Source organism: Carcharhinus amblyrhynchos, chromosome 5, assembly GCF_965287045.1.
Source record: "Carcharhinus amblyrhynchos chromosome 5, sCarAmb.v2.hapA, whole genome shotgun sequence".
Taxonomy (NCBI): Eukaryota; Metazoa; Chordata; class Chondrichthyes; order Carcharhiniformes; family Carcharhinidae; genus Carcharhinus; species Carcharhinus amblyrhynchos.
Genome location: NC_137328.1, coordinates 102,555,632 through 102,582,289, shown reverse-complemented (window position 1 = coordinate 102,582,289; position 26,658 = coordinate 102,555,632). Strand labels below are relative to the sequence as shown.

The 26,658-nt window shown below is 42.7% G+C and overlaps 1 protein-coding gene across 1 annotated transcript in view; it reads right to left on the bottom strand.

Annotated features, from left to right (window-relative positions):
* The window catches only part of LOC145343249 (cardiomyopathy-associated protein 5-like), an 80,033-nt gene that overhangs the window by 28,595 nt on the left and 24,780 nt on the right, over positions 1-26,658 (bottom strand). Inside the window, exons 2-6 of the mRNA XM_080189348.1 lie at positions 22,120-26,557; positions 17,541-17,636; positions 14,851-15,081; positions 5,113-5,135; positions 1,280-1,401 (exon numbers count right to left, since the gene is read on the bottom strand). Of these exons, the coding sequence (XP_080045474.1) occupies positions 1,280-1,401; positions 5,113-5,135; positions 14,851-15,081; positions 17,541-17,636; positions 22,120-26,557 (4,910 nt within the window). The remainder of the gene's footprint in view (positions 1-1,279; positions 1,402-5,112; positions 5,136-14,850; positions 15,082-17,540; positions 17,637-22,119; positions 26,558-26,658) is intronic.

Sequence of the window (26,658 nt, the reverse complement as noted above, 5' to 3'; positions counted from 1 at the left end):
GGTTGGCACCCAGTCCTTCAGAAAGTAGTCTAGCCTGACAGGAAGTAGGATAAGTTCGGCTGCTTGAAGTACTGATCACTGACTCTGCCAAAATTCCACACTTCTGTGCAGTCTCCGAATAGCGGAGGTGCCTCTCGTTGGGAATTCAGCCATTGGTGAGGTGGTTGAGGAGAGGCAAGTTTTGAAGGGCAACAGCTGCTTAAAAGACCCTTAACAAAAATAAATGCAGGAACCTTTGGTGAGATTCTCTGGCTGTTTACTGCAGTGGGATTCTCTAGTCCCACTGCAGTGAACGGAGATTTGGCTGAGCGCCAAATGCTGATGTACAAAGGGACTTGGGTGTCCTTGTAAAGCAGTCACTGAGAGCAAGCATGCAGATGCAGCAAGCAGTTAGGAAGGCAAATGGTATGTTGGCTTTCATTGCAAGAGGATTTGAATACAGGAGCAAGGATATCTGTATGCGACCTTGGTGAGGCCACACCCGGTGTACTGTGTGCTGTTTTGGTCTCCTTATCTAAGAAAGGATATACTTACAATGGGGAGAGTGCAGCAAGGGTTCACCAGATTGATTCCAGGGATGGCAGGATTGTTATATGAGGAGAGATTGTGTCAACTGGGCTTGCATTTACAGGAGTTCAGAAGAGTGAAAAGGGATCTCATTGAAATGTATAAAATTCTGCCCAGACTGGACAGGCTGAAATTTCCCCTGACTACGGGGCTCTAGAGCAAAGGGCCACAGTCTCAGGATACTCAGTAGGCCATTTAGGGCAGAGATGAGGAGAAATTTCTTTACTCAGAGGGTGGTGAACCTGTGGAATTCTCTACCACAGAAGGCTGCAGAGGCCAAGTCACTGAATATAATTAAGAAGGAAATAGATTTCTGGACAGTAAAGGTGTCACAGAGTATGGGAGAGAGCAGGAGTATGATATTGAGATATGGGAACATCAGCGATCATACTGAATGGCAGAGCAGACTCAAGGATACAAATAGCCTACTCCTGCTCCTATTTTCTAGGTTGCTATGGTGATCATGAAACCATTGCCATAAGAACTCATCCAGTTCACTTTAGGGAAGGAAATGTGCCATCTTTACCCGGTCTGGCCTACACATGACTCCAGATTCAACAGCAATACGAGTGATTCTTTAAGTGCCCTCTGAAACAGCCTAGCAAGCCACTAAGGGTACTTAGGGATGGGCAACAAATGCTGGCCCAGCCAGTGACACCTTCATCCTGTGAAAGAATAAATTCTAAACTGTCATTGAAAGTGATGGTCGTACCAGGCAAATTTTTAAGCGACTCAAATCCGGGTCTTGCAGATTTGACCGCGAGATCTTCGAAAGAGGAACACCAACTTGGCTTTAAATCCATCGAGATTGCGACCTCCAAGGCAGTAATCACACTGTGTAAACAGATGTTGACTGATCAGTTAGTCACTCTAATTCCTATTAAGCAATTTGAGTAAGTTGGTCATTAGCAGTAGCACGGAAAGCAAGGTAAGTTTTTTTTTCTGACGATTGTTTCCCTCAACCACAAAAGAATATGGCCGGAATTTTCCAACTGTTCCACGCCCCGCTGGCACTGCAAGGGAGGACAGAGAATTTGGTGCTCAGTCAAATTTCAATTCATTGCAGTGGGAGCAGAAAATCCTGCCAGCGTGAACAGCCGAAAACTTCCCCCCCTTCTTCTTTAGTGGAAAACAAAAAGGTCCAGGTTGCACGTATCACTTTCAGTGGCATGGACACCACAGAGGATACTGACCTCCTGTCCACAGATAATCTAGTCAGTCTAATGAAACATCCTAACCTGCTAGAATCCCCTTTCTTCTTTCCCCATTGTACCATGTTCTCTCCCCCACCAACCCAAAGTAAAATTATTTTTCCACCTTTCCAGCCCCCCAATATCTCATCTTATGTGCTGCCTGCAGGGACGAGAACAATAATCAGACCTCTACCTGGGGTCACAGAATCACTATAGTGCAGAAGGAGGCCATTCGGCCCATTGAGTCTGCATTAACCACAATCCCACCCAGGTCCTATTCCTGTAACCTACATACTTACCCTAGTTAATCCCCCAACACTAAGGGTCAATTTATCATGGCCAATCATCCAAACTTGCACACCTTTGGACTGTGGGAGGAAACTGGAGCACCTGGAGGAAACACACGCAGCCATGGGAGAATGTGCAAACTTCACACAGACAGAGCCCAAGGCCAGAATTGAACCCGGGTCCCTGACTCTGTGAGGCAGCAGTGTTAACCACTGTGCCACCGTTCGCCCTGTTCTTGAATCCATCACAAGGAAGTGTATGTGTAACACCAGCTGTTTCACTTTCCAAATATTTCTACTTCAGGGCAAGTGCCCCATTTCCCTCTCCCGAGTTACCCAGCCGAAAATAAGGCGACAAAGTGTGTAGAGCGCTGCTGACAGCAGACACATAGCCCAGTACCCTGTGGAGCAACACACTTACGTTAGCGAGCTGCATCACCAAGCTGCCAATATCCCTACCTTGCCCAAATAGGACCTCATAACAGCAAAAGGGTATTGTGGACTGAAAAACAGGTAGCATTTTTTTTTCCAGAACAAGTTCAACAGCCAAGGCAATATGAATAAAAGAGAACCACCCTGAGTGCCCAAAAATATTTCAAATGAAGATACCATTAGAGTTGGTTAGTGAGAAGAAGAGTATAACAAGCTCAGTCAGGCAATTTACCAAAGACTAAGGAACTCCACTTTATCGAAGGCTCTTACATCATCATTTAAAGGCTTGATTTATCCAAGGTAGATTATGAAAAGAATTTGTCTTCAGAGTACCTTCCACAAATAAAAGTCTTCAGATCAGGAGAAAGTAATTTGGAATGTAAATCATTTAGACAAATTGTGAGGAGTCTTGTAAGGTTTTGGAGATGCAATTCAGCAAAAACATTGGGCTGGTAGGAGCCACTGGCATCCCTTCCCAAAATAATCTAGTGTTGGGGATGGAAGATTAGTCATTTCCTGAGATGCTTTTAGCAGAGGGTGAGACAGTGGGACACAGGTTCAAACTTTACAATTAATATCAGGAAATTCTTCTTCATATAAATATGAGTGATCCACAGGTAGAGTAAATTTCCAGGAAGGGTCCATCCATAAATAGTCAGTTTCAGCGAGGGACCATAGGCATCTCTCCTCTGTTAGAGAGAGACGAGTGCTTACAAGGGGCACTATTCTGCAACAATAAAGGTGACCAGAAATCTCTCTGCTCTGACTGCCTGCCATGGGTGGCACGATGGCACAATAGTTAGCACTGCTACCTCACAGCACCAGGGAACCGGTTCGATTCCCGGCTTGGGTCACTGTCTGTGAGGAATCTGCACATTCTCCCCGTGTCTGCATGGGTTTCCTCTGAGTACTCTGGTTTCCACCCACAGTCCAAAAGATGTGCCGGTTAGCTGCATTGGCCATGCTAAATTCTCCCTCAGTGTACCTGAACAGGCGCCTGAGTGTGTCAACTAGGGGATTTGAACAGTAACTTAATTGCAATGTTAATGTAAGCCTATTTGTGACACGAATAAACTTTAAAACTGGCATGGGTGTGATAGGAGAATTAGCATGTGGACTATCAATCTGATTGGCCACATCACGAGTACTCCCAGGGAGAGCTGTCGAAGTTAAACATTCAAACATTTACTGATGGTGAGTTTGAAAAACTTTAAAATCTCTCAGGATGAAAGAATAAAGAAGGGCTCATCTCATGACCTTTCAATTTACGCAGGTCAACATGAAGCTAGCAAGTTATTGATTCCTTTTGTTAGTGGAAGCATTTGTGGCAATCACACAGACCATGCTTGACTCAAAAAGGGAGACAGAAAGCAGCAAACGACAAGTTGGTTAGCCTAACATCTGTCACAGGGAAAATGTTAGAAGTCATTATTAAAGACAACATAATAGGGCATGTGGCAACATTCAAGCCAATTGGCCATAGACAACATGGCTGATAAAAACAAATCATTGCAGATGCCGGAATCTGAAACAAAAACGGAAAGTGCTGGAAAATCTCAGCCGGTCTGACAGAATCTGCGGGGAGAGAACATTACAAGTTTGGATGACTTGAAGAGTCATCAGGCCAAAGACAGGGCTGAGCAGGCTGGATGCAGGGATGTTGTTTCCTCTGGCTTTGTGGGGCAAGGGGGGGTGAGGTGTATCCTAGAAGAAGGGGTTATGGTCTCAGGATACAGGGTAGCCATTTAGGACTGAGTAGAGGAGAAACATCTTCACTCAGAGGGTGGCAAACCTGTGGAATTCTCTAACATGTAAGGCCGTAGGGACCAAGTCATTGAATGTATTTACGAAGGAAATACAAAGATTTCTAAAATCTAAAGGTATGTGGTTAGTGCAGGAATATGGCTTTGAGATAGAGGATCAGCCATGATCACACTGAATGGTGGGATAGGCTCTAAGGGCTAAATGACCTACTCCTGCTCCTATTATCTATAGTTCTGTGTTCGCATATCCACAGGAGATTGCCTTGGCAATGTAGCAGGGGGAACACAGATTGTTATCAGCAAAAATTTGTCAACTTATTTTTGTATTTGGAACAACGCACATTGTTTAACCTTGTTGCCCATGTTGTCCGTACACTGATTATGAACATAGGACACTACAGCACAAACAGGCCCTTCGGCCCACGAGTTGCGCCGATCACATCAACACCTATCTATAACCCCCAATTCCATAAAACCCCATATACTCATCCAGAAGTCTTTTAAAAGACCCCAGCGAGTTCGCCTCCACCACCACTGACGGCAGCCGATTCCACTCACTCACCACCCTCTGAGTGAAAAACTTACCCCTAACATCACTTCTGTACTTTCCTCCCCGCTTGGAGTTTGGAAGAAAAGCACATAACATGAAATTATAAAAATTAATTCCTGGTTTTATTCTGCATTGTGCTGGTGCAATGTAGAAAGGTTTGCATAGCTCAAGCAGGGGTTAGTATGGTGCTAAAAATATTCAACGTGCGTTAATCAGGAACTTTAGGGCTATTATGTTTCTCACTGTAATAGCACTGCTCAATATTAGTATGAAAACCACTCTTGATTAAGGAGAGCATAGACTGATTCATCCAGAAGTACCTGTCATTGATCATTCTGAAGGACTGTAGATAAAGAGAAGAGAGAGATTACATGAAGAGAAAACGTATCTTCATGCTGTCAATTACAGACAAAGACGTTCCTCAAGAATACTCAAATTTCTCAGCTGTGAACTGCAATAGGGATTAAGTACCTGGCAAAAAGATGTCTTAATTAAACTGACACAGACTTTACAGGGACTGAAATTAACTTGAAATTAACCCAGTTTTATTTAAGTGACTGACATTTTATGCACCTAATTGCTTTCAATTAAATTAATATGGAGCGTAAACATTTCAATTAGTCAAAAATTAGACAGAGGAAAGTAAAGAAATTGAATGTTTGTTATCCGCATTCAAAGGGAAGCAGAGAAACAGCAAAATGCACAGAGATCAGGCTTAATCGTTCCTATATTTGCAAGTTTCGAGGTCTAAGATGGGATCAGCCTTTGCTCAGTCGAAGTTGTCTTGTTAGAGGAGGTGGTTCTGGTTTCAAAGCCCAGTTCAGTGAGGAATTGCTGTAATGGATTTCAGATGAAGAGTTAATTGTGACCCTTTCCACTTTCAGGTGGATGTATAATATCCGATTGTATTGATCTGAAGAAGAGCAGCGGAGTTACGGGACTGGAGAATCCCGCTGTAATGTTCCGGCCTATGATTCTCACTTTCTTCACAAGGTGACGAGAGTGTGGTGCCCATAAAGACCAGAGTCAAAAAATAAAGCACTCAGAGAGAGGGTATTATTGAGCTGGCAGAGGTGACAAAGATACTCGTGAAGCTGAGACGATGAAGGGATGGAAATATGAGGATGATGATTTCAGATTAGAATCTTACAGCGCAGAAAGAGGCCACTTGATCCATGTGCCTGTGCCAACCCTTAGAGAGAACAATCCAATTAGTTCTATTCCCCCATTCTTTCCTCATAGCCCTGAATTTTGTTCCTTTTCAAGTACATATCCAATCTGCTTTTGAAAGTTTCTATTGAATTAAATTTTAATGCCACTGCAGGTACTGCATTCCGGATCATAAGAGCGGCAGTATCATTCTATCACTGTAATTATTATATTAGGACTTAAATAGTGGCTAAAGTATCATTAGTGAGAATATCACTTGTCCAATATCTTGCCTGGATCTCACTGTTTAGAATTTTTACCTCTGGACTGGGGGCACAGACACCCAGTGAAAGACTGCAGGATCTTTCTTTAGATATATGGATCTGATGATGCCATTGATGCCGTGTGCAATTTTAGCTCTGGTTTGAGTGAAGAAGTTGCTGCGGCTTTCCAGCAAATTGATGACCTTTTAGAAGAAGCCATTTACAGCATAGATGCTACTTGCAGTCCCAAAAGGAATGTTGCAAAAACAGAAAGTGCTGGAAAATTTCATCAGGACTGACAACATCTGTGGAAAGAGAACAGAGCTAACCTTTCGAGTCTGGATGGCTAACAGCCATCTCCTACCCAAATCATGTCTATTTCAGATAGAAAGTTGGCCAAAGACACAATAATAAAACCAGCTTAAGCAGTTCATATCTTCAGGGTCTCATTCTGCTGTCAGCATGCATAAAATTAACTTGAAGTGCAATTTCCAATTGAAAGCCCACTGGTTACCCATGTACACTGTCTATAAAAACACGGTGCTAGTTACCCATGTACACTGTCTATAAAAACATGGTGCTAGTTACCCATGTACACTGTCTATAAAAACAAAATGCTAGTTACCCAGGTACACTGTCTACAAAAAACACAATGCTAGTTACCCATGTACACTGTCTACAAAAACACAGTGCTAGTTACCCATGTACACTGTCTACAAAAACACGGTGCTAGTTACCCATGAACACTGTCTACAAAAACACAGTGCTAGTTATCCATGTACACTGTCTACAAAAACACAGTGCTAGTTATCCATGTACACTGTTGACAAAAACACAATGCCAGTTACCCATGTACACTGTCTATAAAAACACGGTGCTAGTTAACCATGTACACTGTCTACAAAAACACAGTGCTAGTTACCCATGTACACTGTCTACAAAAACACGGTGCTAGTTACCCATGAACACTGTCTACAAAAACACAGTGCTAGTTATCCATGTACACTGACTACAAAAACACAGTGCTAGTTATCCATGTACACTGTTGACAAAAACACAATGCCAGTTACCCATGTACACTGTCTATAAAAACACAGTGCTAGTTACCCATGTACACTGTCTACAAAAACACAGTGCTAGTTACCCATGTACACTGTCTACAAAAACACAATGCTGGTTACCCATGAACACTGTTGACAAAAACACAATGCTAGTTACCCATGTACACTGTCTACAAAAACACAGTGCTAGTTACCCATGTACACTATCTACAAAAACACAATGCTAGTTATCCATGTACACTGTCTACAAAAACACAGTGCTAGTTACCCATGTACACTGCCTACAAAAACACAATGCTAGTAACCCATGTATACTGTCTACAAAAACACAATGCTAGTTACTCATGTGCATTGTCTACAAAAACCCAGTGCTAGTTACCCATGTACACTGTCTATAAAAACACAATGCTAGTTATCCATGTACACTGTCTACAAAAACACAGTGCTAGTTACCCATGTACACTGTCTACAAAAACACAGTGCTAGTTACCCATGTACACTGTTTACAAAAACACAATGCTAGTAACCCACGTATACTGTCTACAAAAACACAATGCTAGTTACTCATGTACATTGTCTACAAAAGTACAGTGCTAGTTACTCATGTACACTGTCTACAAAAGTACAGTGCTAGTTACCCATGTACACTGTCTACAAAAAACAGTGCTAGTCACGCATGTACACTGTCTACAAAAACACAATGCTAGTTATCCATGTACACTATCTACAAAAACACAATGCTAGTTATCCATGTATACTGTCTACAAAAACACAATGCTAGTTACTCATGTACACTGTCTACAAAAACACAGTGCTAGTTACCCATGTACACTGTCTACAAAAACACAGTGCTAGTTACCCATGTACACTGTCTATAAAAACACAATGCTAGTTATCCATGTACACTGTCTACAAAAACACAGCGCTAGTTACCCATGTACACTGTCTACAAAAACACAGTGCTAGTTATCCATGTACACTGTTGACAAAAACACAATGCCAGTTACCCATGTACACTGTCTATAAAAACACGGTGTTAGTTACCCATGTACACTGTCTACAAAAACACAATGCTAGTTACCCATGAACACTGTTGACAAAAACACAATGCTAGTTACCCATGTACACTGTCTATAAAAACACAATGCTAGTTATCCATGTACACTGTCTACAAAAACACAGTGCTAGTTATCCATGTACACTGTCTACAAAAACACAGCGCTAGTTACCCATGTACACTGTCTACAAAAACACAGTGCTAGTTATCCATGTACACTGTTGACAAAAACACAATGCCAGTTACCCATGTACACTGTCTATAAAAACACGGTGTTAGTTACCCATGTACACTGTCTACAAAAACACAATGCTAGTTACCCATGAACACTGTTGACAAAAACACAATGCTAGTTACCCATGTACACTGTCTATAAAAACACAATGCTAGTTATCCATGTACACTGTCTACAAAAACACAGTGTTAGTTACCCATGTACACTGTCTATAAAAACACAATGCTAGTTATCCATGTACACTGTCTACAAAAACACAGTGCTAGTTACCCATGTACACTGTCTACAACGAACACAGTGCTAGTTACCCATGTACACTGTCTACAAAAAACAATGCTAGTCACGCATGTACACTGTCTACAAAAACACAGTGCTAGTTATCCATGTACACTGTCTACAAAAACACAGTGCTAGTTACCCATGTATACTGTCTACAAAAACACAATGCTAGTCACGCATGTACACTGTCTACAAAAACACAGTGCTAGTTATCCATGTACACTGTCTACAAAAACACAGTGCTAGTTACCCATGTACACTGTCTACAAAAAACAATGCTAGTCACGCATGTACACTGTCTACAGAAACACAATGCTAGTTACCAATGTATGCTGTCTACAAAAACACAGTGCTAGTTACCCATGTACACTGTCTACAAAAACACAGTGCTAGTTACCCATGTACACTGTCTACAAAAACACAGTGCTAGTTACCCATGCACACTGTCTACAAAAACACAATGCTAGTTACCGATGTACACTGTCTACAAAACCAGTCATTTCAGTGAACAGAAAACTGTTCATTGTAGTCTGCCTCACTTCTGTCTGTCTCGAAACACACATTGCACACAAAGGGGGTCTTACCGGCCATCCCACCAGTCGATCAGCATGGTGAGTCGGTCAGATTGGGCGAGTGGCGAAAAATTGGATTTGCGCCTGGTTTCTTGCCTCTCACAATGTTACTGGCACTGATTTGTCGGTGAAATTGGTGTATTGAGATTGGGACACCTACGCAATGACGCCCCTGAGATCGCAGTGGCTGGCTGAGATTGTGGGAGAGAGAGAATGTGTATGAGGGAGGGAGATTTTTGGGGTCTGACAGAGAGAGGGCATGTCCCCTTCTCTTCGTGCTCTACCACATTTCTTTTGGCTCACGTCCAACTTTTGTTGCTCCCTGTGATGCCTTGCCCTTGTGGCTTGTTACCTTCCTGCCTCCTGGGTCTTTTACTTCTTAAAAATTATACATCATAATTTGTGTTAGTTTTTCTTGTGTGAGGTGGTGTGGGGGGTACCCCCACGTGGCAGAAGAGGAGGAGTAGGTGGAAGGGGGGGGGCGAGAAAAAAAGGAAAACAGGGTGATGGTCTGCTTCTGTATTTTAGGAGAGAGAAGGTGAGTGTGGGAGAGTGTGTGGGCATGGGAGAGAGAATGTGTGAGTGTGGGAAAGAGAGTGTGTGAGTGTGGGAGAGAGAGTGTGTGAGTGTGGGAGAGACAGTGTGGGAGAGAGAGTGTGTGAGTGTGGGAGAGAGAGTGTGTGAGTGTGGGAGAGAGAGTGTGTGAGTGTGGGAGAGAGAGTGTGTGAGCGTGGGAGAGAGAGTGTGTGAGCGTGGGAGAGAGAGTGTGTGAGTGTGGGAGAGAGAGTGTGTGAGCGTGGGAGAGAGAGTGTGTGAGCGTGGGAGAGAGAGTGTGTGAGCGTGGGAGAGAGAGTGTGTGAGTGTGGGAGAGAGAGTGTGTGAGTGTGGGAGAGAGAGTGTGTGAGCGTGGGAGAGAGAGTGTGTGAGCGTGGGAGAGAGAGTGTGTGAGTGTGGGAGAGAGAGTGTGTGAGTGTGGGAGAGAGAGTGTGTGAGCATGGGAGAGAGAGTGTGTGAGCATGGGAGAGAGAGTGTGTGAGCATGGGAGAGAGAGTGTGTGAGTGTGGGAGAGAGAGTGTGTGAGCGTGGGAGAGAGAGTGTGTGAGTGTGGGAGAGAGAGTGTGTGAGCGTGGGAGAGAGAATGTGTGAGTGTGGGAGAGAGAGTGTGTGAGCGTGGGAGAGAGAGTGTGAGTGTGGGAGAGAGAGTGTGTGAGTGTGGGAGAGAGAGTGTGTGAGTGTGGGAGAGACAGTGTGTGTGTGGGAGAGAGAGTGTGTGAGTGTGGGAGAGAGAGTGTGTGAGTGTGGGAGAGAGAGTGTGTGAGTGTGGGAGAGAGAGTGTGTGAGCGTGGGAGAGAGAGTGTGAGTGTGGGAGAGAGAGTCTGTGAGCGTGGGAGAGAGGGTGTGAGTGTGGGAGAGTGTGTGAGCGTGGGAGAGAGAGTGTGTGAGTGTGGGAGAGAGAGTGTGTGAGTGTGGGAGAGAGAGTGTGTGAGCGTGGGAGAGAGAGTGTGTGAGTGCGGGAGAGAGAGTGTGTGAGTGTGGGAGAGAGAATGTGAGTGTGGGAGAGAGAATGTGAGTGCGGTAGATAGAGTGTGTGAGTGTGGGAGAGAGTATGTGTGATGTGGGAGAGAGAGTGTGTGAGTGTGGGAGAGAGAGTGTGTGAGTGTGGGAGAGGGAGTGTGTGAGTATGGGAGAGAGAGTGTGTGAGTATGGGAGAGAGAGTGTGTGAGTATGGGAGAGGGAGTGTGTGAGTATGGGAGAGAGAGTGTGTGAGTATGGGAGAGAGAGTGTGTGAGTATGGGAGAGGGAGTGTGTGAGTATGGGAGAGAGAGTGTGTGAGTATGGGAGAGAGAGTGTGAGTGTGGGAGATAGAATGTGTGAGTGTGGGAGAGAGAGTGTGTGATGTGGGAGAGAGAGTGTGTGAGTGTGGGAGAGAGAGTGTGTGAGTGTGGGAGAGAGAGTGTGTGAGTGTGGGAGAGAGAATGTGAGTGTGGGAGAGAGAGAATGTGAGTGTGGGAGAGAGAGAATGTGAGTGTGGGAGAGAGAGAATGTGAGTGTGGGAGAGAGAGTGTGTGAGTGTGGGAGAGAGAGTGTGTGAGTGTGGGAGAGAGAGTGTGTGAGTGTGGGAGAGAGAATGTGAGTGTGGGAGAGAGAGTGTGTGAGTGTGGGAGAGAGAATGTGAGTGTGGGAGAGAGAGAATGTGAGTGTGGGAGATAGAGAATGTGAGTGTGGGAGATAGAGAATGTGAGTGTGGGAGAGAGATTGTGTGAGTGTGGGAGAGAGAATGTGAGTGTGGGAGATAGAGAATGTGAGTGTGGGAGATAGAGAATGTGAGTGTGGGAGAGAGATTGTGTGAGTGTGGGAGAGAGAATGTGAGTGTGGGAGATAGAGAATGTGAGTGTGGGAGATAGAGAATGTGAGTGTGGGAGAGAGAGTGTGAGTGTGGGAAAGATAGTGTGTGAGTGTTGGAGAGACAATGTGAGTGTGGAAGAGAGTGCGTGTGTGTGGGTGAGAGAATATGAGTATGGGAGAGAAAATGTGAGAGTGGGAGAGAGAGTGTGAACGTGGGAGAGAGAGTGTGAGCGTGGGAGACAGAGTGTGAACGTGGGAGAGTGTGAACATGGGAGAGAGAGTGTGAGCGTGGGAGAGAGAGTGTGAGCGTGGGAGAGAGAGTGAGTGAGTGTTAGAGATAGTGTGAGCGTGGGACAGACAGTGTGAGTGTGGGAGACAGAATATGAGTGTGGGAGAGAGAGTGTGAGTATGGGAGAGAGAGTGTGAATGAGATGCATGTATGTGTGTGGCTCACTTTCAGTGTTATGACTCTCACTCATCCTCAGTCCACACACAATCACAGCACCCCCACGCTGGGTGAGGGTGAGTGACAGTGCTGATATTGAAAGTGAGCCAGACAAACAGATTCTGTTCTTCTCATGCTCCAATGGCAGTCTTTATTCAATTTTTTTAATTGATCAATTTATTGCTTTGATATTGTCTTAGTTTTGCGCAGCAAGTTGTATCTTTTCTTCAAACCTGAACATTATTTTGAAGTTCATGTTCAATGTTGTGCCATACTTTATTTTTCTGAAATTTTTTCATTGGAACCTTGAATGAGAAGAAAATGGAAATGTGTCCCCCCAGTCCCAAAAAGTTGGACAAGCCAGATGCAAAGGATCCTATGCACAATTTGCAGAAGAACAAGTGAGTAATAACTGAGGTACTGGCCAATGTTTATCTCTCAGCAATATTGCACAAGCACAGATTAAGTTTTAATTTTAGGTTTATTCATTAGTGTCACAAGTATACTTACATTAACACTGCAATGAAATTACTGTGAAAATCCCCTAGTCGCCACAATCCAGCATGGGTACACTGAGGGAGAATTTAACATGGCCAATGCATCTAACCAGCACGTCTTTCAGACTGTGGGAGGAAATCCACACAGATACAGGGAGAATGTGCAGCCTCCACACAGATAGTGGCCCAAGCCGGGAATTGAACTCGGGTTCCTGGCGCTGTGAGGCAGCAGTTCTAACCACTGTGCCATCTTGCCGCCCTATCACAATGCTGTTTGTGGTGCGCACAAATTTTCCACATTACAACAGTGACTATGCTTCAAAAGTACCTAACTGGCTGCAAAATGCTTATACCCAGTAGTCAACAGAAGTGTTATATAAATGAAAGACTTTTCTCTCTCACATAACGCACTGAGGTGGGGGCGGGGGAGGCGATATTGACATCATTGACTATTGAAGAGTGGCAGATTACTTTTAGAGTGGAATTTGAGGAAAAGTCTAAAAAACATGGAGGCAGATTAGGTCTAGCTTTAAGAAGCTGATTAAGTTCATGTCTGGAAATGGAGCTGAACGAGTCAGCATTAAATACAAAATATGCCAAGAAATGCCTGCAAACAAACACTGCAGCAACTGGCAGCAGATCCCTCCTGTTGGAACTAAAGGATAAACAAATGGGAAACACTTTCCCATACAATGTCTGTGTGACACATACCAGGTGTCATTTAATGTGGGAACTGCATCAGCATTACAGGCGTCAAACGTTACCTCCAGGCCCTGTGTATTCCTGTGAAAATAACTACGTGAGACTTTACACACCTTATTTCAATGTAAAAATCGTCATGTGGAAAACGTCAAATGGAGGGTAATGTTATATCACAGCTTACAGTCAGGATTGATAGTGAATAAGTTTAATTTATTTAAAGATGTACAGATGGAGATAGAGATGTAGGTGTACATATGACAGGTCTATCGTATGATGAGAGACTAAGTCAGTTATGCAGTGGACTTTAGAAGAGCGAGAGAGGATGTCCTGGAAACTTGTAAAATTCTAACAGGGTTAGACAGGATAGATTCAGAAAGGATGTTCCCAGTGGTGGGGGAGTCCAGAACTAGGAGTCATAGTTTGAGGATAAGGGGTAAATCTTTTAGAACGGAAGAAAAGAGAAATTTTTTCACCCAGACAGTGGTGAATCTGGAATTCACTATCACAGAAAGTAGTTGGGGCCAAAACATTGTGAGATTTCAAGAAGAAATTAGATATAGCTCTTAAGGTTAAAGGAATCAAGGGATATGGGGGGAAGGGAGGAATCAGGATATTGAATTTGATGATCAGCCCTGATCATAATGAATGGTGGAGCAGGCTTGAAGGGCCAAATGGTCTACTATTACTTCTAATTTCAATGGAGGTTTGTGGTCATGTACCCTGTCCAAGCTTTGAATCTGACCAGCTTAGGAGTTCAAGTTGGATCAGACCCAGACACTGAGCCTCAACTGCTCCGCTCATCTGTAATAGTGATAGAGAAGGCAGTGCCAGAGACATCAGGTAAAGATCAAATAAAGTCATGGTCTACATGCTTAACAGTGAACTGGGCCAGATCAGCAAAATTTGCTTTGTAAGCAACTTAACTAAAATGCAAAATGCGCTGAGTTTACAGCAGTGACATTAATAAATAAATTGCTGTTAAAACCTCAATATTTTACTTGCATTACTGATTGGACGGGGGTGAACAAAAATGATACACATATTGCCACGTATCGGAAGATCTTAATGAATCATAAATCCAAATCTTCTGGTGCATGCAGTCATGTAACAACAACAATTAATAAGTAGATATACATCTGCTGGCAATTAGTATATGTCAGGACTAATGTGAATTCAAAGCAAAATAAATCATAGCAATCTTCAAACCATCTTCCGGTTAACTTTTTCCAGCACTGCGCTTTATTCACCGCATGCAACATATTTCTAATATTTTCCCTGAATATTATTTGTGGCATGCTTTGTGTAAGGAAAATTCAAAGTTTCTTGCTCTGCATGATTACTTTTAAAAAAAAAGAAATAAAATCAAGTTTCCAAAGGTTAAGTATGAAGCTTTCTCACCTTGGTATTGTATATTATTGTGTTAGCAATATGAAGAGATCTCTGTAAACATACCTTTAGGAATGTCATATCATCAAGCTGAAAAGACTCCTTTGTCTTCTCAACAGTTTGCTTTGCAGACTCAATGCCACCTCGATAATGTGCCATCTGGTCATACAGATGATCCAGTTTCACCTTCTTCTCCTCTTCCAGGACCTGTGACATTTCTGTGTACTGTGACAGCAGCAGCTTCATTACTTCCTCGTGCTGCTCCTCCAGAAATTTTTCCTCCTTGGTACAGTTTTCCTGTCATTGCCAAAGAAATAACCGTCAATGAAATTGGCCCAACTTCCTTCCTTGTCTACAATAATAAAAGCAAATTACTGCGGATGTTGCAATCTGAAACCAAAAGAAAAAATGCTGGAAAATCTCAGCAGATCTGGCAGCATCCGTAAGGAGAGAAAAGAGCTGACATTTCGAGTCCAGATGACTCTTTGACAAAGGGTCATTTAGAATGTCAGCTCTTTGCTCTCTTTACAGATGCTGCCAGACCTGCTGAGATTTTCTAGCATTTTCTCTCTTGGTTGCCTACAATAATGTTTGTCCCCTATCCAAAAGGACTGCAGTTCCACGATGCCAACCATGTTCTTCAAAAGAATCAGCTTCCCTTATCATGATAGGTTTGCCAACCTCAGTTCAAAATAAAGGAAGAAGAAGAAATTAAATAGATTTGAACTGCATCTTTCTTTCTTTCTTGTCTTTCTATTCCGCAGGTGGCGGTCCACCTTGTTGTCAAACGAGGGGCATGCACACGGTGGGTCGTGCGTGGGCTGCTCTTGGAGGTTCCGGGAGTGGCCTAGTACTTCGCGTCGGTGTGTGTGCTTGATCCTGGACCGGTAGACGGGCGCCGCAACAGCTCAGTGACTAGCACTGCTAGCTGTGCAGATACATGGATTTGGGCCTGTGTCTGTGGGAGTTTGCGCATTCTACATGTGGTTGCGTGGGTTTCCTCCGGGCGCTCCGGTTTCCTCCCAGACCCCAAAGATGTGCTCTTGGGCTGACTGGTTTACCAAATTGACACTATTCTCCCCTGAATCTGGCTAAGTTAGGGGTTCCACTCGCATACACGCAGGGCAGGGTAGGTGTAGGATGATGCGGCGGCGTGGGCTCGTTGGGCCGAAGGGCCTGTTTCCCGTGCTGCGTTGTTCTTTGTTCTTTGTTTTTTGCATCATTTCAGCTTTGTGCAGGTTTATCTGCTTAAAGTTCCACAGCAGGATAAAAACTTGGGATTCCCAATTGGCAAAACATTAAAGATCTGGAGCCAGTCCTGAGATATAGCTGAAGCAAGCCCCAGTTCTAGATGATGCTAAAAGGATGATGCATAACACAGAGAAAGCCATGTCCATGGCTTGGCTTCTATAGTCAGCAGTGAAAATACAGTACTGATCCTACAGAACGATCCACAAGGAGCTAGCAGTCTCTGTGGTATGGATTTCCCCTTCCCCAAAATCAGTCTGACTTTGATGCAAGCTCAAAGGGTTCTCCCAACATCTATTAGTACTCATGTCATCAAGGAGGGCAAGCGTATTAAAGTTTATTTACTAGTGTCACAAGTAGGCTTACATTAACAGTGTAATGAAGTTACTGTGAAAATCCCCTTGTTGCCACACTCTGTCAAATGTGAGGGAGAATTTAGCACAGCCAATGCACCTAACCAGCACGTCTTTCGGACTATGGGAGGAAACCAGAGCACCCGGAGGAAACCCACGCAGATATGGGGAGAACGTGCAGACTCTGCACAGACAGTGACCCGAATTGAGAATCAAACCCAGGTCCCTAGCACTGCGAGACAGCAGTGCTAACCACTGTGCCACCCTGAATCAGTGGCCCAAATTTAAGGTAAGGAGCAGAAGGTTCAGAGGGGATTTGAGACACAGTTTTTCATGCAGAGGGTGGTGGGAATCTAGAATGCATTGGCTGGGAAGAAAGTGGAGGCCGAAAACCTTATGATTTTTAGAAAATATTTGGATGAATACTTTGAAATGTCATAACATTCAAGGATATGGGACAAGTGCAGGAAAATGGGATTAATGCGTCTTTAGTGGTAATTATTGTCAGTGTAGACTCAATGGACTAAAGGGCCTTTTTACACTGTATGAATCTATGGCTGGAATTTTACTGCTCCAGCTGCCATGGGAATCATAGTGGGCAGGACATGGACCATGCAAAGTTCTGTTGACCTCAGGCAGGATTTTCTGGCCTTGGGGCAAGCGCAACTGGAAAATCCTGTCTATGACTCTTTGGCCGGAGCTCTACCACCTCAACCGCCAGAGAACTGCAAGGGTCCAACAACGGAAATCTCTGTTGACCTTGGGCAAAAATTTCCTGTCTTGTCTGAGCTAGGCAGTAAAATCCCATCCTATGTGGCTAACGGTGTGGAGGAAGAAACGAGGAATGGGAGTATATATTCAATGGAAAGATTTTGTGAGTGAACATTGACTGCTAATGGTTCAAATATATGACTCTCCAAATTGAGGATAAAGCCATATAATCTAATTGTATTTGGGTTTAAGGAATCATAAAATCATAGAAAAGTGATGATGTATTAATATCAACTGCTGTTTAGGCCACAGTTAGAGTATGCTGGCTGTAGAAGAGGCACCAAGCCCACAATGTGCACAAATCTGCATTTATATATTATCCAATATTATGCGATTACTGAATTCAGAATGGAAAATCTTACTACTGTATGCATAATAACTCACCTCGACCACATTGAAAACATCTTCTAATTCAGTCACAATTTCTTCAGTTCTGTTTGTCCTTGTTTCTGCTGCTTGCACACACTCATCCAATTGTTCCTGTTAAGGGAAGCATCTTTTAAAAAAACCAAGGCAATTGGAAAATTAATAAAAATTTTAAAAATCTCAAACGAACAATTTAAGTCATAATTTTCCGTCAAAAATCAGTCAGTTCTTGACTTGCATTGGAATCGTTTTCTCTCAGCGATTTAATGGGCAAGAAACTATCTTCTGCCAAACGCGTAGCTTTGTAGGGATATGTTGAATGTATGAAAGGTTTGATCGTCCTATATACCAAGCTCGAAAATTTATCACCTGCAAGTTCCTAATACGTACGTGCCCATGTGTGGTTTATGTGTTACCTGCTAAATGCATGGTACTAATGCTTGTCAGAGTGCTTAATACATTCTCAACATTAACTTCAATGTTTAAGGACTTCATTAGTTAGAAGAGCGGATAGGACATCTCATTATAAATAAATATTATCCTCCAACAGACGATATCAGCAGGTGGAAAAAAAGAATATTTTCTGACACCAAAGGAAATTGAAGGAAATGGGCAGCACCATGCCAGAGACAGAGGAACACGCTCGTCCTCAATATAGATCTTAGCAATGAGAAGAGGTGAAAAGGGCAGATGGTGGTGTAATGGTAATGTCACTGGAATAGTAATCCAGAGGCCCAGGTTAATGTTTGGTTCAAATCCTGCCAAGGCAGCTGGTGGAAGTTAAATTCAATTAATAAAATCTAGAATGTAGAGCTAGTCATCACCATCGATTGTCCTAAGAGCCCACCTGATTCCCTTTCAGGGAGACAGTGGCGCAGTGGTATTGTCACTGAACTAGTAATCCAGAGATGCGGGCTAATACACTGAGGACCCAGGTTCGAATCACATCACGGCAGGTGGTGAAATTTCAATTCAATAAAAATCTGGAATTAAAAGTCTAATGACCACCATTGTTGGTTGTCGGAAAAACCCATCTGATTCACTGATGTCCTTTAGGGAAGGAAATCTGCCACCCTTATCCGGTCTAGCCTACATGTAACTCCAGACCCATAGCAATGTGGTTGATACTTAGCTGCCCTCAAAGATGAGCAACAAATGCTGGTCCAGCCAGCGACACCCACATATCATAAACAGATATATATATATAAAAACAATCCTTTCAGGAAGGAAATCTGCTGCCCTTATCTGGTCTGGCCTACATGTGACTCTAGAGCATGTTGACTCATAACTGCTCTCTGAAATGGCCTAGCAATCTTTGCACCCAGTTCAAAGACAAATGCTGACCTTGCTAGCAATGCCCACATCCCACCAACACCTATGAGAGCAAAGGATGCAATTATTTGCAGAAGCAGAATTCTGTGGAACTCAGAGTTTCTGACGAAGAGTCATACTGGACTCGAGATATTAACTTTGTTCTTCACGCCACAGTTGCTGCCAGACCTGCTGAGTTTGTCCAGCACTTTCCTGTTTTTATTTCTGATCTCTGACACCAGCAGCATTTTGCTTTTGTATTAGCGCAGAGTTCTCTGGATCCTGGAAATGTTGGGCCTGATTCTCTGATCTCACCCGCAGCTAGGGTTCTCCAGTCCTGCTGCAGTGAACGGAGATTTGGCTGAGCGCTAAAATTTTCCAGTCTCGCTGGCAGCGGCGGCAGGGCATGAATGGGCCGGGAGTTAAAGTTGAAAATTTGGGAAAGCCTCAGGAGGTCAGGCAGCGTTTTTCGGCAGAAACAAGAATTGTTTTGGGTCAACAACCTTCCAAAACTCAATGATGAACAAACATTGAGCTGAAAATTAACTCAGGTTTCTGTCTCCATTGATGCTGCCTGACCTGTTGCGAGTTTTCCAGCACTTGCTATGCACTCACTTCCCTTGTCTCAGCTTCCAAGCAAGGAAACAATTGCAATAAAAGACAGCAAAGGCCCATAGTGTCAACTGCCTAAAATTGTTCTTTTTGTCTTACCCCTATCTATAACTCGAATTCACCTAAGATATAACAAATTTGAGAGTTTTCTTCTGAAACTAGGTTGAAGACTTCCAAAATATTCAGTGGGATAAATAAAATAGAATGATATAAGATTTGAAGATTTACAAGCTAATCCCTTCTGGCCTCCAATCCAATTTACACCTGTTAGTGTGGATCTCACATGAGTCACATACAGTGCCTGAATTAAAATGGCTGACAGAGATAAACACGACACAGGCAAGAACTGACATTCCTGAAAATGTCCAGCTGGTAGAAACATTTTATCAAGCAATCACTTGGTGTTATTCATTATCATAAAGTCATAGTGGTTTACAGCATGGAAACAGGCCCCTCAGCTCAACTTGTCCATGCTGCTTTTGTTTTAAAAACCCTAAGCTAGTCCCAATTGCCCGCATTTGGCTCATATCCCTCTATACCCATTTTACCCTTGTGACTATCTAAACACTTTTTAAAATACAAAATTGTACCCTCCTCTACTACTACCTCTGGCAGCTTGTTCCAGACACTCACCACACTCTGTGTGAAAAAATTGCCCCTCTGGACCCTTTTGTATCTCTCCCCTCTCACCTTAAACCTATGCCCTCTAGTTTTAGACTCCCCTACCTTTGGGAAAATATCTAACTGATCTATGCCCTTCATTATTTTATAGATAACATTAAGCAATCATCTTGGTTGGTTGTTTTATAGACCTGAATGATGGGACAGTTATAGAGTTTAGTTCCTGTGGAGGAGTTCTTTTTTTCAGCTTTTTAAAAAAGCTATTGCTAGACCAACTGTTTTATTCATATTCATTTCTGATATGCAGATTAAGTAACTGTAAAATGTAACATATTCAATCTATCAAGAATGCTGCATTATCTAAAAAAAGTCATAAGGATAGCCCCCACAATTCCACGCCAGTCAGTTTAACATCAGAGAAAGCTTTCAGAAACAATTATTCAGGATAGAATTAGTAGTCACGTAGAAAAATGTAGATTGGTTAGGAAGAGCCAGCATGTCATTGCAGTGTTAATGTAAGCCTATTTGTGACACTAATAAATAAACGTTGAACTTAAAAAAACTTTAACTTGCTGGAGTTTTTTTGAGGAGGTAACAAAAAGGGTCAATGAGGGTAACGTTGATGGGGTGTACATGGACTTTCAGGAGGCATTCGATACAGTACCACATAATAAACTTGTGAGATAAGATATAGCTCATGGAGAAAAAGGTACAGTAACAATGTGGATAGATGATTTGCTGAATAATAGGAAGCTGAGAGTAATGATCCGTGGATATTTTTAGGGCTGGAGGAAGATTGTAGTGGTATTCCCCAGGGGTTAGTATTGGGACCCTTCTTTTCCTGATATAATACATATATATAGATGATCTAAATCTTGGTGTGCAGGGAACAATTTCAAACTTTGTAGATGGCACAAATGTTGCAAGTATTGTAAACTGTGAAGAGGACAGTGTAGAATTTCAAAAGCACATAGGCAAGTTGGTTGGATGGGCAGATAAGTGGCAGATGCAGTTCAGTGTGGAGAATTGTAAGGTGTTGCATTTTGATAGGAAGAACATGGAGTGAGAATATAAAATAAAGGGTAAAATTCTTAAAGGTGTGCAAGAGCAGAAGGACCTGGGTGTTTTTGTGCACAGATCATTGAAGGTGGCTGGACAGATAGTGAGAGCAGTTAATAGAGCATATATTATTCTGAGCTTTATGAATTGAGGCATAGAGTACAACAGCAAGATAATGCTGAACTTATCCAAGACACTAGTTAGATCTCAGTTGGGCTTTTGTGTATAATTCTGGGCAGCACACTATAGGAAGGATGTCATAAGAGTAAAATACTGCGAATGCTAAATCTGAAGCAAAAACAGAAAAAGCTACAAATTCTCAGCAGGTCTGACAACATCTGTGGGGAAAGAATTTAATTAAGGTATACATTGTGAAGTTATATTTATTTGTTGTTACATGCTACTCCTGTCTGTTCCATTCTCAACTACTTGCCTCTGATTTGCCTTATGCTTCTATTCCCACTTAGTATGGAATTAAGTCAGCCTCTCTAGCTGTTTGCAACATGTACATTCATAAACAAAGGAAAAAGATTCAGGAAATAGGAGCTCAAAGTTGTTCAATCACCCTTACTCCCTTCAAGTCTTCTACGGTCACTATAGATTTCAGGAAAGATGGAAGGTGGTTGTAAATTAAAATCCACCCCATATACAAGTCTCCCCTTTCGTGCAGGTGGATGATTCACACTTAGCTCAGCAAAACTTTCAAGCAGGATTAAGTGTTCTGACAAGATCATTTATACATCCAGTGAAGACCCAAAAATGATAATGCCAGTAATGTAAGTTTGCTGAGTTTCCATTAATTATTTTTGTAGAAAGACGATGAAAACACAGCAAATGTGCTATAATGGTTTATAATTTCCTTTCACACTCATTTGGTAGGTGATGCACATGTTTTCAAACAGGACGTATCTAGCTAGAAGACAAAGGTTTGGCACAAATTGTTCAGCGTGGAGGATGATGTCAATGCACGTTTTATTTAAAATGAAAGTCCTACCTTTACTTTTACCACCGCTGTATCTATTGCCATGACATCATGATCCTGATGTTCTCCAAAGAGCTTATCAATTGCAAAAATTGGAAGCCCACAGGTAACACAAAAGGTATCTGGAGGTTTCAGTGGTTTTGGCGAGATTAGTACATCCACATCTTCTTCTCCTTCCCTTGCCTCGACAGGCGTGCCTTCTGTTTTATCTTCAGCAAGTTCCTGCAATTCTTTAACCTCAACATCCAGACTGCCATCACAGATTTCAAATGCGTCACCATCATCTATACTCTTCACATCTGCTAACAAATCCCTGGATTCTTCAATGGCTTTCCCAAATAAATTCTCCGGGCTTTCGTAAAGATCTGCTTCATCGGCCGGACTGGGGACAATTTCCTGTGGGTAATGCTGCTGTGGACTGCCTGTTGGTTCACTGACTTTTCTCTGAGTTTGGGAATCTTCCTCAGTTTCTGTCTTATACTCTGTTTGAAAATCATCAGGGATATGCATTGAATCTCGCTCATACATCATTATATCATTAAGTGTTCCCTGTGTTACTACTTCCAAAGATTCACATTCACTTTGTAGGTCTTGCACAATGTCCTCAGTGAGGCAATATCCTTCCTGTGTTTCTTTGGCATGACCCAGAACAGCTTTATAATTTTCAGAGCCTGATATAGTCAGGTCATTCGTTATTTGAGGGCTGGCTTCACCAGTCTTCTCTTGATTTTGATTGGCAAGATTGATCTCTTCCTTGGCCACACATTCAGTACTTGGTGGATACGTCGTTTCAACATCTAACATTTCCAGCTCATCATTGATTCGAGGACTCTCCGCTAATTCTAAATGTAATTGTTGGTCAACATAATCTGAGATTCCTTCCCCACTCACTTCCTCCTCCATTTTCACAGTGTGATCTACTTCCTCATATTCTTCAACTACAATCTGTGGGACTACCTCTTCAATCTCTACGATAGGCTCAATGTTATTTATGTGCCAATGCAACTTATTTTCAGTCTTTATTGGCTCTCCAGATCCTTCGTGTTTTGTTTCTTGTCCTAATTCGGCAGGAGGGTATCCAATCTCAGGCCTACATTCAAGTTCTTCCTGTTCAGGAGATCGCTCCTGTTCTAATATGTCAGCTTTAATCTGCTCAAAGGATTCTCTCTCATTCAATACGTCTTCCTCGGTATCTTGCATTTTCACTGAGGCCATGGTAATGTTCACTGTTTCTAATCCTGCCTCACTTGGGGGGTTTCCATATTGTCCAAATGAGTCACCTATATTGGCAAGCTGTCCGGTGTCCAAGTGATTTTCAACATTAGAGGCAGGCTTCTCTACATCTTCTATATGCAGCAATTCATCAAAAGGTGCCACATGTCTGCTCGGCATTTCTTCACTCACCAACTCGTTAATGTGCTCTTCCATTAGCTCAATCATCTTACTTGGTTCTTCTGATACTTCCTCATGTTTGACAGAGGGAATCTCTGACAAAATGCCACTGCCCTCATCAATATTCTCAGTGGTCTCAGACTTTTCTTCGCGTTCTTTTTGTGCCTCTGAAACTTTTCCAGAATCGACCTTTTGTGTCGGAATTTCAGCCCTGTTCATGAATAACTCAGGAAACTGGCCTTCACTTTCTGAAAACAATACAGTTCTTTCTGCACCAACCGCATCACTTTGTGATTCTGCTTCCAGCTTGTAAGATAATTCCTTTGGTACTGATTCTCTTGAAGATTCAAGAACATCATCCCTCAGAACATATTTTTCAAAGTATAATCCATTTCCATCGTCTGTATCAGATGATTGACAAGGGAATGAAAGTTCAGGATTACTGCTGTCTTCGTCTGACTGTTCACTGTTTTGTTCTTTCCGTCCCTTAGCTTCCTCGTAAAGGTCTTTATAATAAAACGCTAATGCAGGTGGTTCCTCCAGAAGTGCAAGATCGACCAATTTAGTTGATATCGGAAAATTATAGCAACGTGACAGGACTCCTTCATCTGTGCTAAATAACAATGAACCCGCCTCTTTTTGGTTTAGTACATCCATAACATTTTTATTAATATCCTCTTGCTTTCCATCATTGCACAGTTCAGAGACAGGCGCTAGTACAGAATATCCTGGGGCATCATCAAGGGATCCAGGATTTCCTGATACCTCAAACTCATCAAAATTAAAAACTTCTGGATCTTCGGAAAATGACATACTTTCCAGCTTTGACTCCGTCGGGTTGTCCGCCTCAGGAATCGGCACTTCCTGTGATTTTGGTTCAACTGTTTCCAGGTCAGCGGGGACTTGTTCATCCACCAAAGTGTATTTCTCAAAATAATCCTCATCCCTACGTCCACCTTTACTTGCAGGAACTGCAGAGGATTGTTCAGTAGAACTGGGATTAGATCTTGCAACAACAGAAGGATTAGATGTCTCAGCTGTAGGAGGATTGGATCCGGCCACATAGAAGGGATTGGATCCGGGTGGATGGGAGGGATTGGGTCCGACTGGATGGAAGGGATTAGATCCAGCTGCATGGGAGGGATTGAATTCAGCTGCATGGGAGGGATTGGGTCCAGTTGCAATGGAGGGATTAGATGCAATTATGCAAGAAGGATTGGAATGTATCACAGAGATTGGTTGTGACTTGTCCACAATGAAAGGATTAGGGATCCATGAATTGGAAGGATTTGTACTTTGTTCTGACTCACTGTGTTTAGATGTTTGCTGTTTATCATCCTCTCCATTAAAATTATTCTCAGCATATCTTCTTTTCATTATAGGACTCGTTTGCAAATAGATCAAGTTATCCTGCATTTTGCTACATGCCTCTTGATCCACAGAGCAAACTTGTGCTGGAGCAACAATGTTTAATATCTCAGAGCCTTCTGCCACAATGTTGAAAATGGCTCTCTGGTTTTCTGTCTCTTCTTTTTGGCTTAGTTCATCAACTGCTTTTGGCAGCTCCACCACCTGTGATCGAGAGGCATCCTCAGGAGCTGTACATGTTGCGCTGAATAAGGAACCATTCAGTTCTACATCTATCCCTCCTGTAGGTTTGGGACTTGTCCTCGGGCACAATGGGTTTTCCCTTATTGTGACTTCTTGCTTTTCTGGCCAATAAGGTAATGTCGTATCAGCAGACATTCTACCAGCTGAAGTACAAGACAGATTTTCCAAACCTGCATCCACACTTTCCATGCCTTTGTCTCCGATTGTTGAAATGGAATTATCTGTTTCTTTACAAGTTACCACTGGTGATAAACTTGCCAGGGGGTTGCTGAGATCTGAACTGCTAGTTACAAAGGTATTTGGATGTTTGCCCTCTGAATTGGATTGATCCTCTTTTACAAATATTTTATCAGCTGGACTTTCATTTAAGGAAGAATTATCCATTAATGGACCAGGTATTGGATCCAAGTCAAGTGCTAAACTTTTAAAGTCTAAAATAAATGTTTCATGGGATGGGGGCTGTTGGATATCTGAGCCAGCAGCCACAGTCTTTTTCAAGCCATCTGTGCCTGGGTGAGTTGCTCCATTTGTTGTTATGTCCTTGTCTACCGAAATAAAGTCATCAGTGTCTCTCCAAGGTTCTTGTGAAACTACTGCGGCCTCTGAAATGATTGTTTCAGACAACCGTGAGTCTTCTTGGTTTTCGGGTAAAGTTGAACTAATTCTTGCCTCTGAGAACTGCTTCAAAGCAGCTTCTGACTCTCCCTTTCCCCTCAGTAGTATCGAAGAGGTACTTATTTGTTGTTCAGGTGGCGTTGAATGCAAATTGTTCAAACTGTGATTTTTCACAATTGGGTGTTGCTTATTCAATTCAGCTTGGTTTTTATTAAGTTTCTGCTGACAATGCACTGGGGTATGTTGTTGCACACTCTCTGGAACAGAGGAAAATACTTCACACACTTCATTGACTTTCCTACTGGATTCTCCTGCTATTTTTGATACTGTTGGGCTGTGCTCAATGGGTAACTGAGGATCTGGCTCGGTTTTGCTAGAATCCTGCACCAGCTTTGACTTTGCCACTCTCTCTGGTACAGGATTGAATATCAGAGTCGCTTCACTTTTTGCAGGTTGTGCTCTCAAAATACACGTATTATTTCTAGATTTCCTCAGGGCATCTTTGAATTCTCCCGTCTTAAGGTCAGTTACCTCAATATGGCGCTTTTCAGTTTTACTACCTTGACGTCCATTTGCATATGGAGACTGAGGCAATTCGTCCATTATGAATATTACTTTTCCAGGCGGAGCGCTTGTTGGGTTACCATCCACGCTGTAAACGTCAGAGGCTGTGCTTTCCGAAGCCCATGGCGTGGAGCTACGGCTGCTTGACACGGTCTCCCATATAATTCCACTGTCCTCACTTTGAACTGTTAGCATGGAGAAGGACGAACTTGACATAATGTAATTCACCTTGGGTTTCACTGACTGGTCTCTAATGACATTCTTTAAGCTGTCAGGAAAGAAACAAAGTTTTTAAGCTCAAGTTGTAGTGCACATTTCCAAATAGACAAATATATTTAAAAATGAACTTATTCATATCCAACATCATCC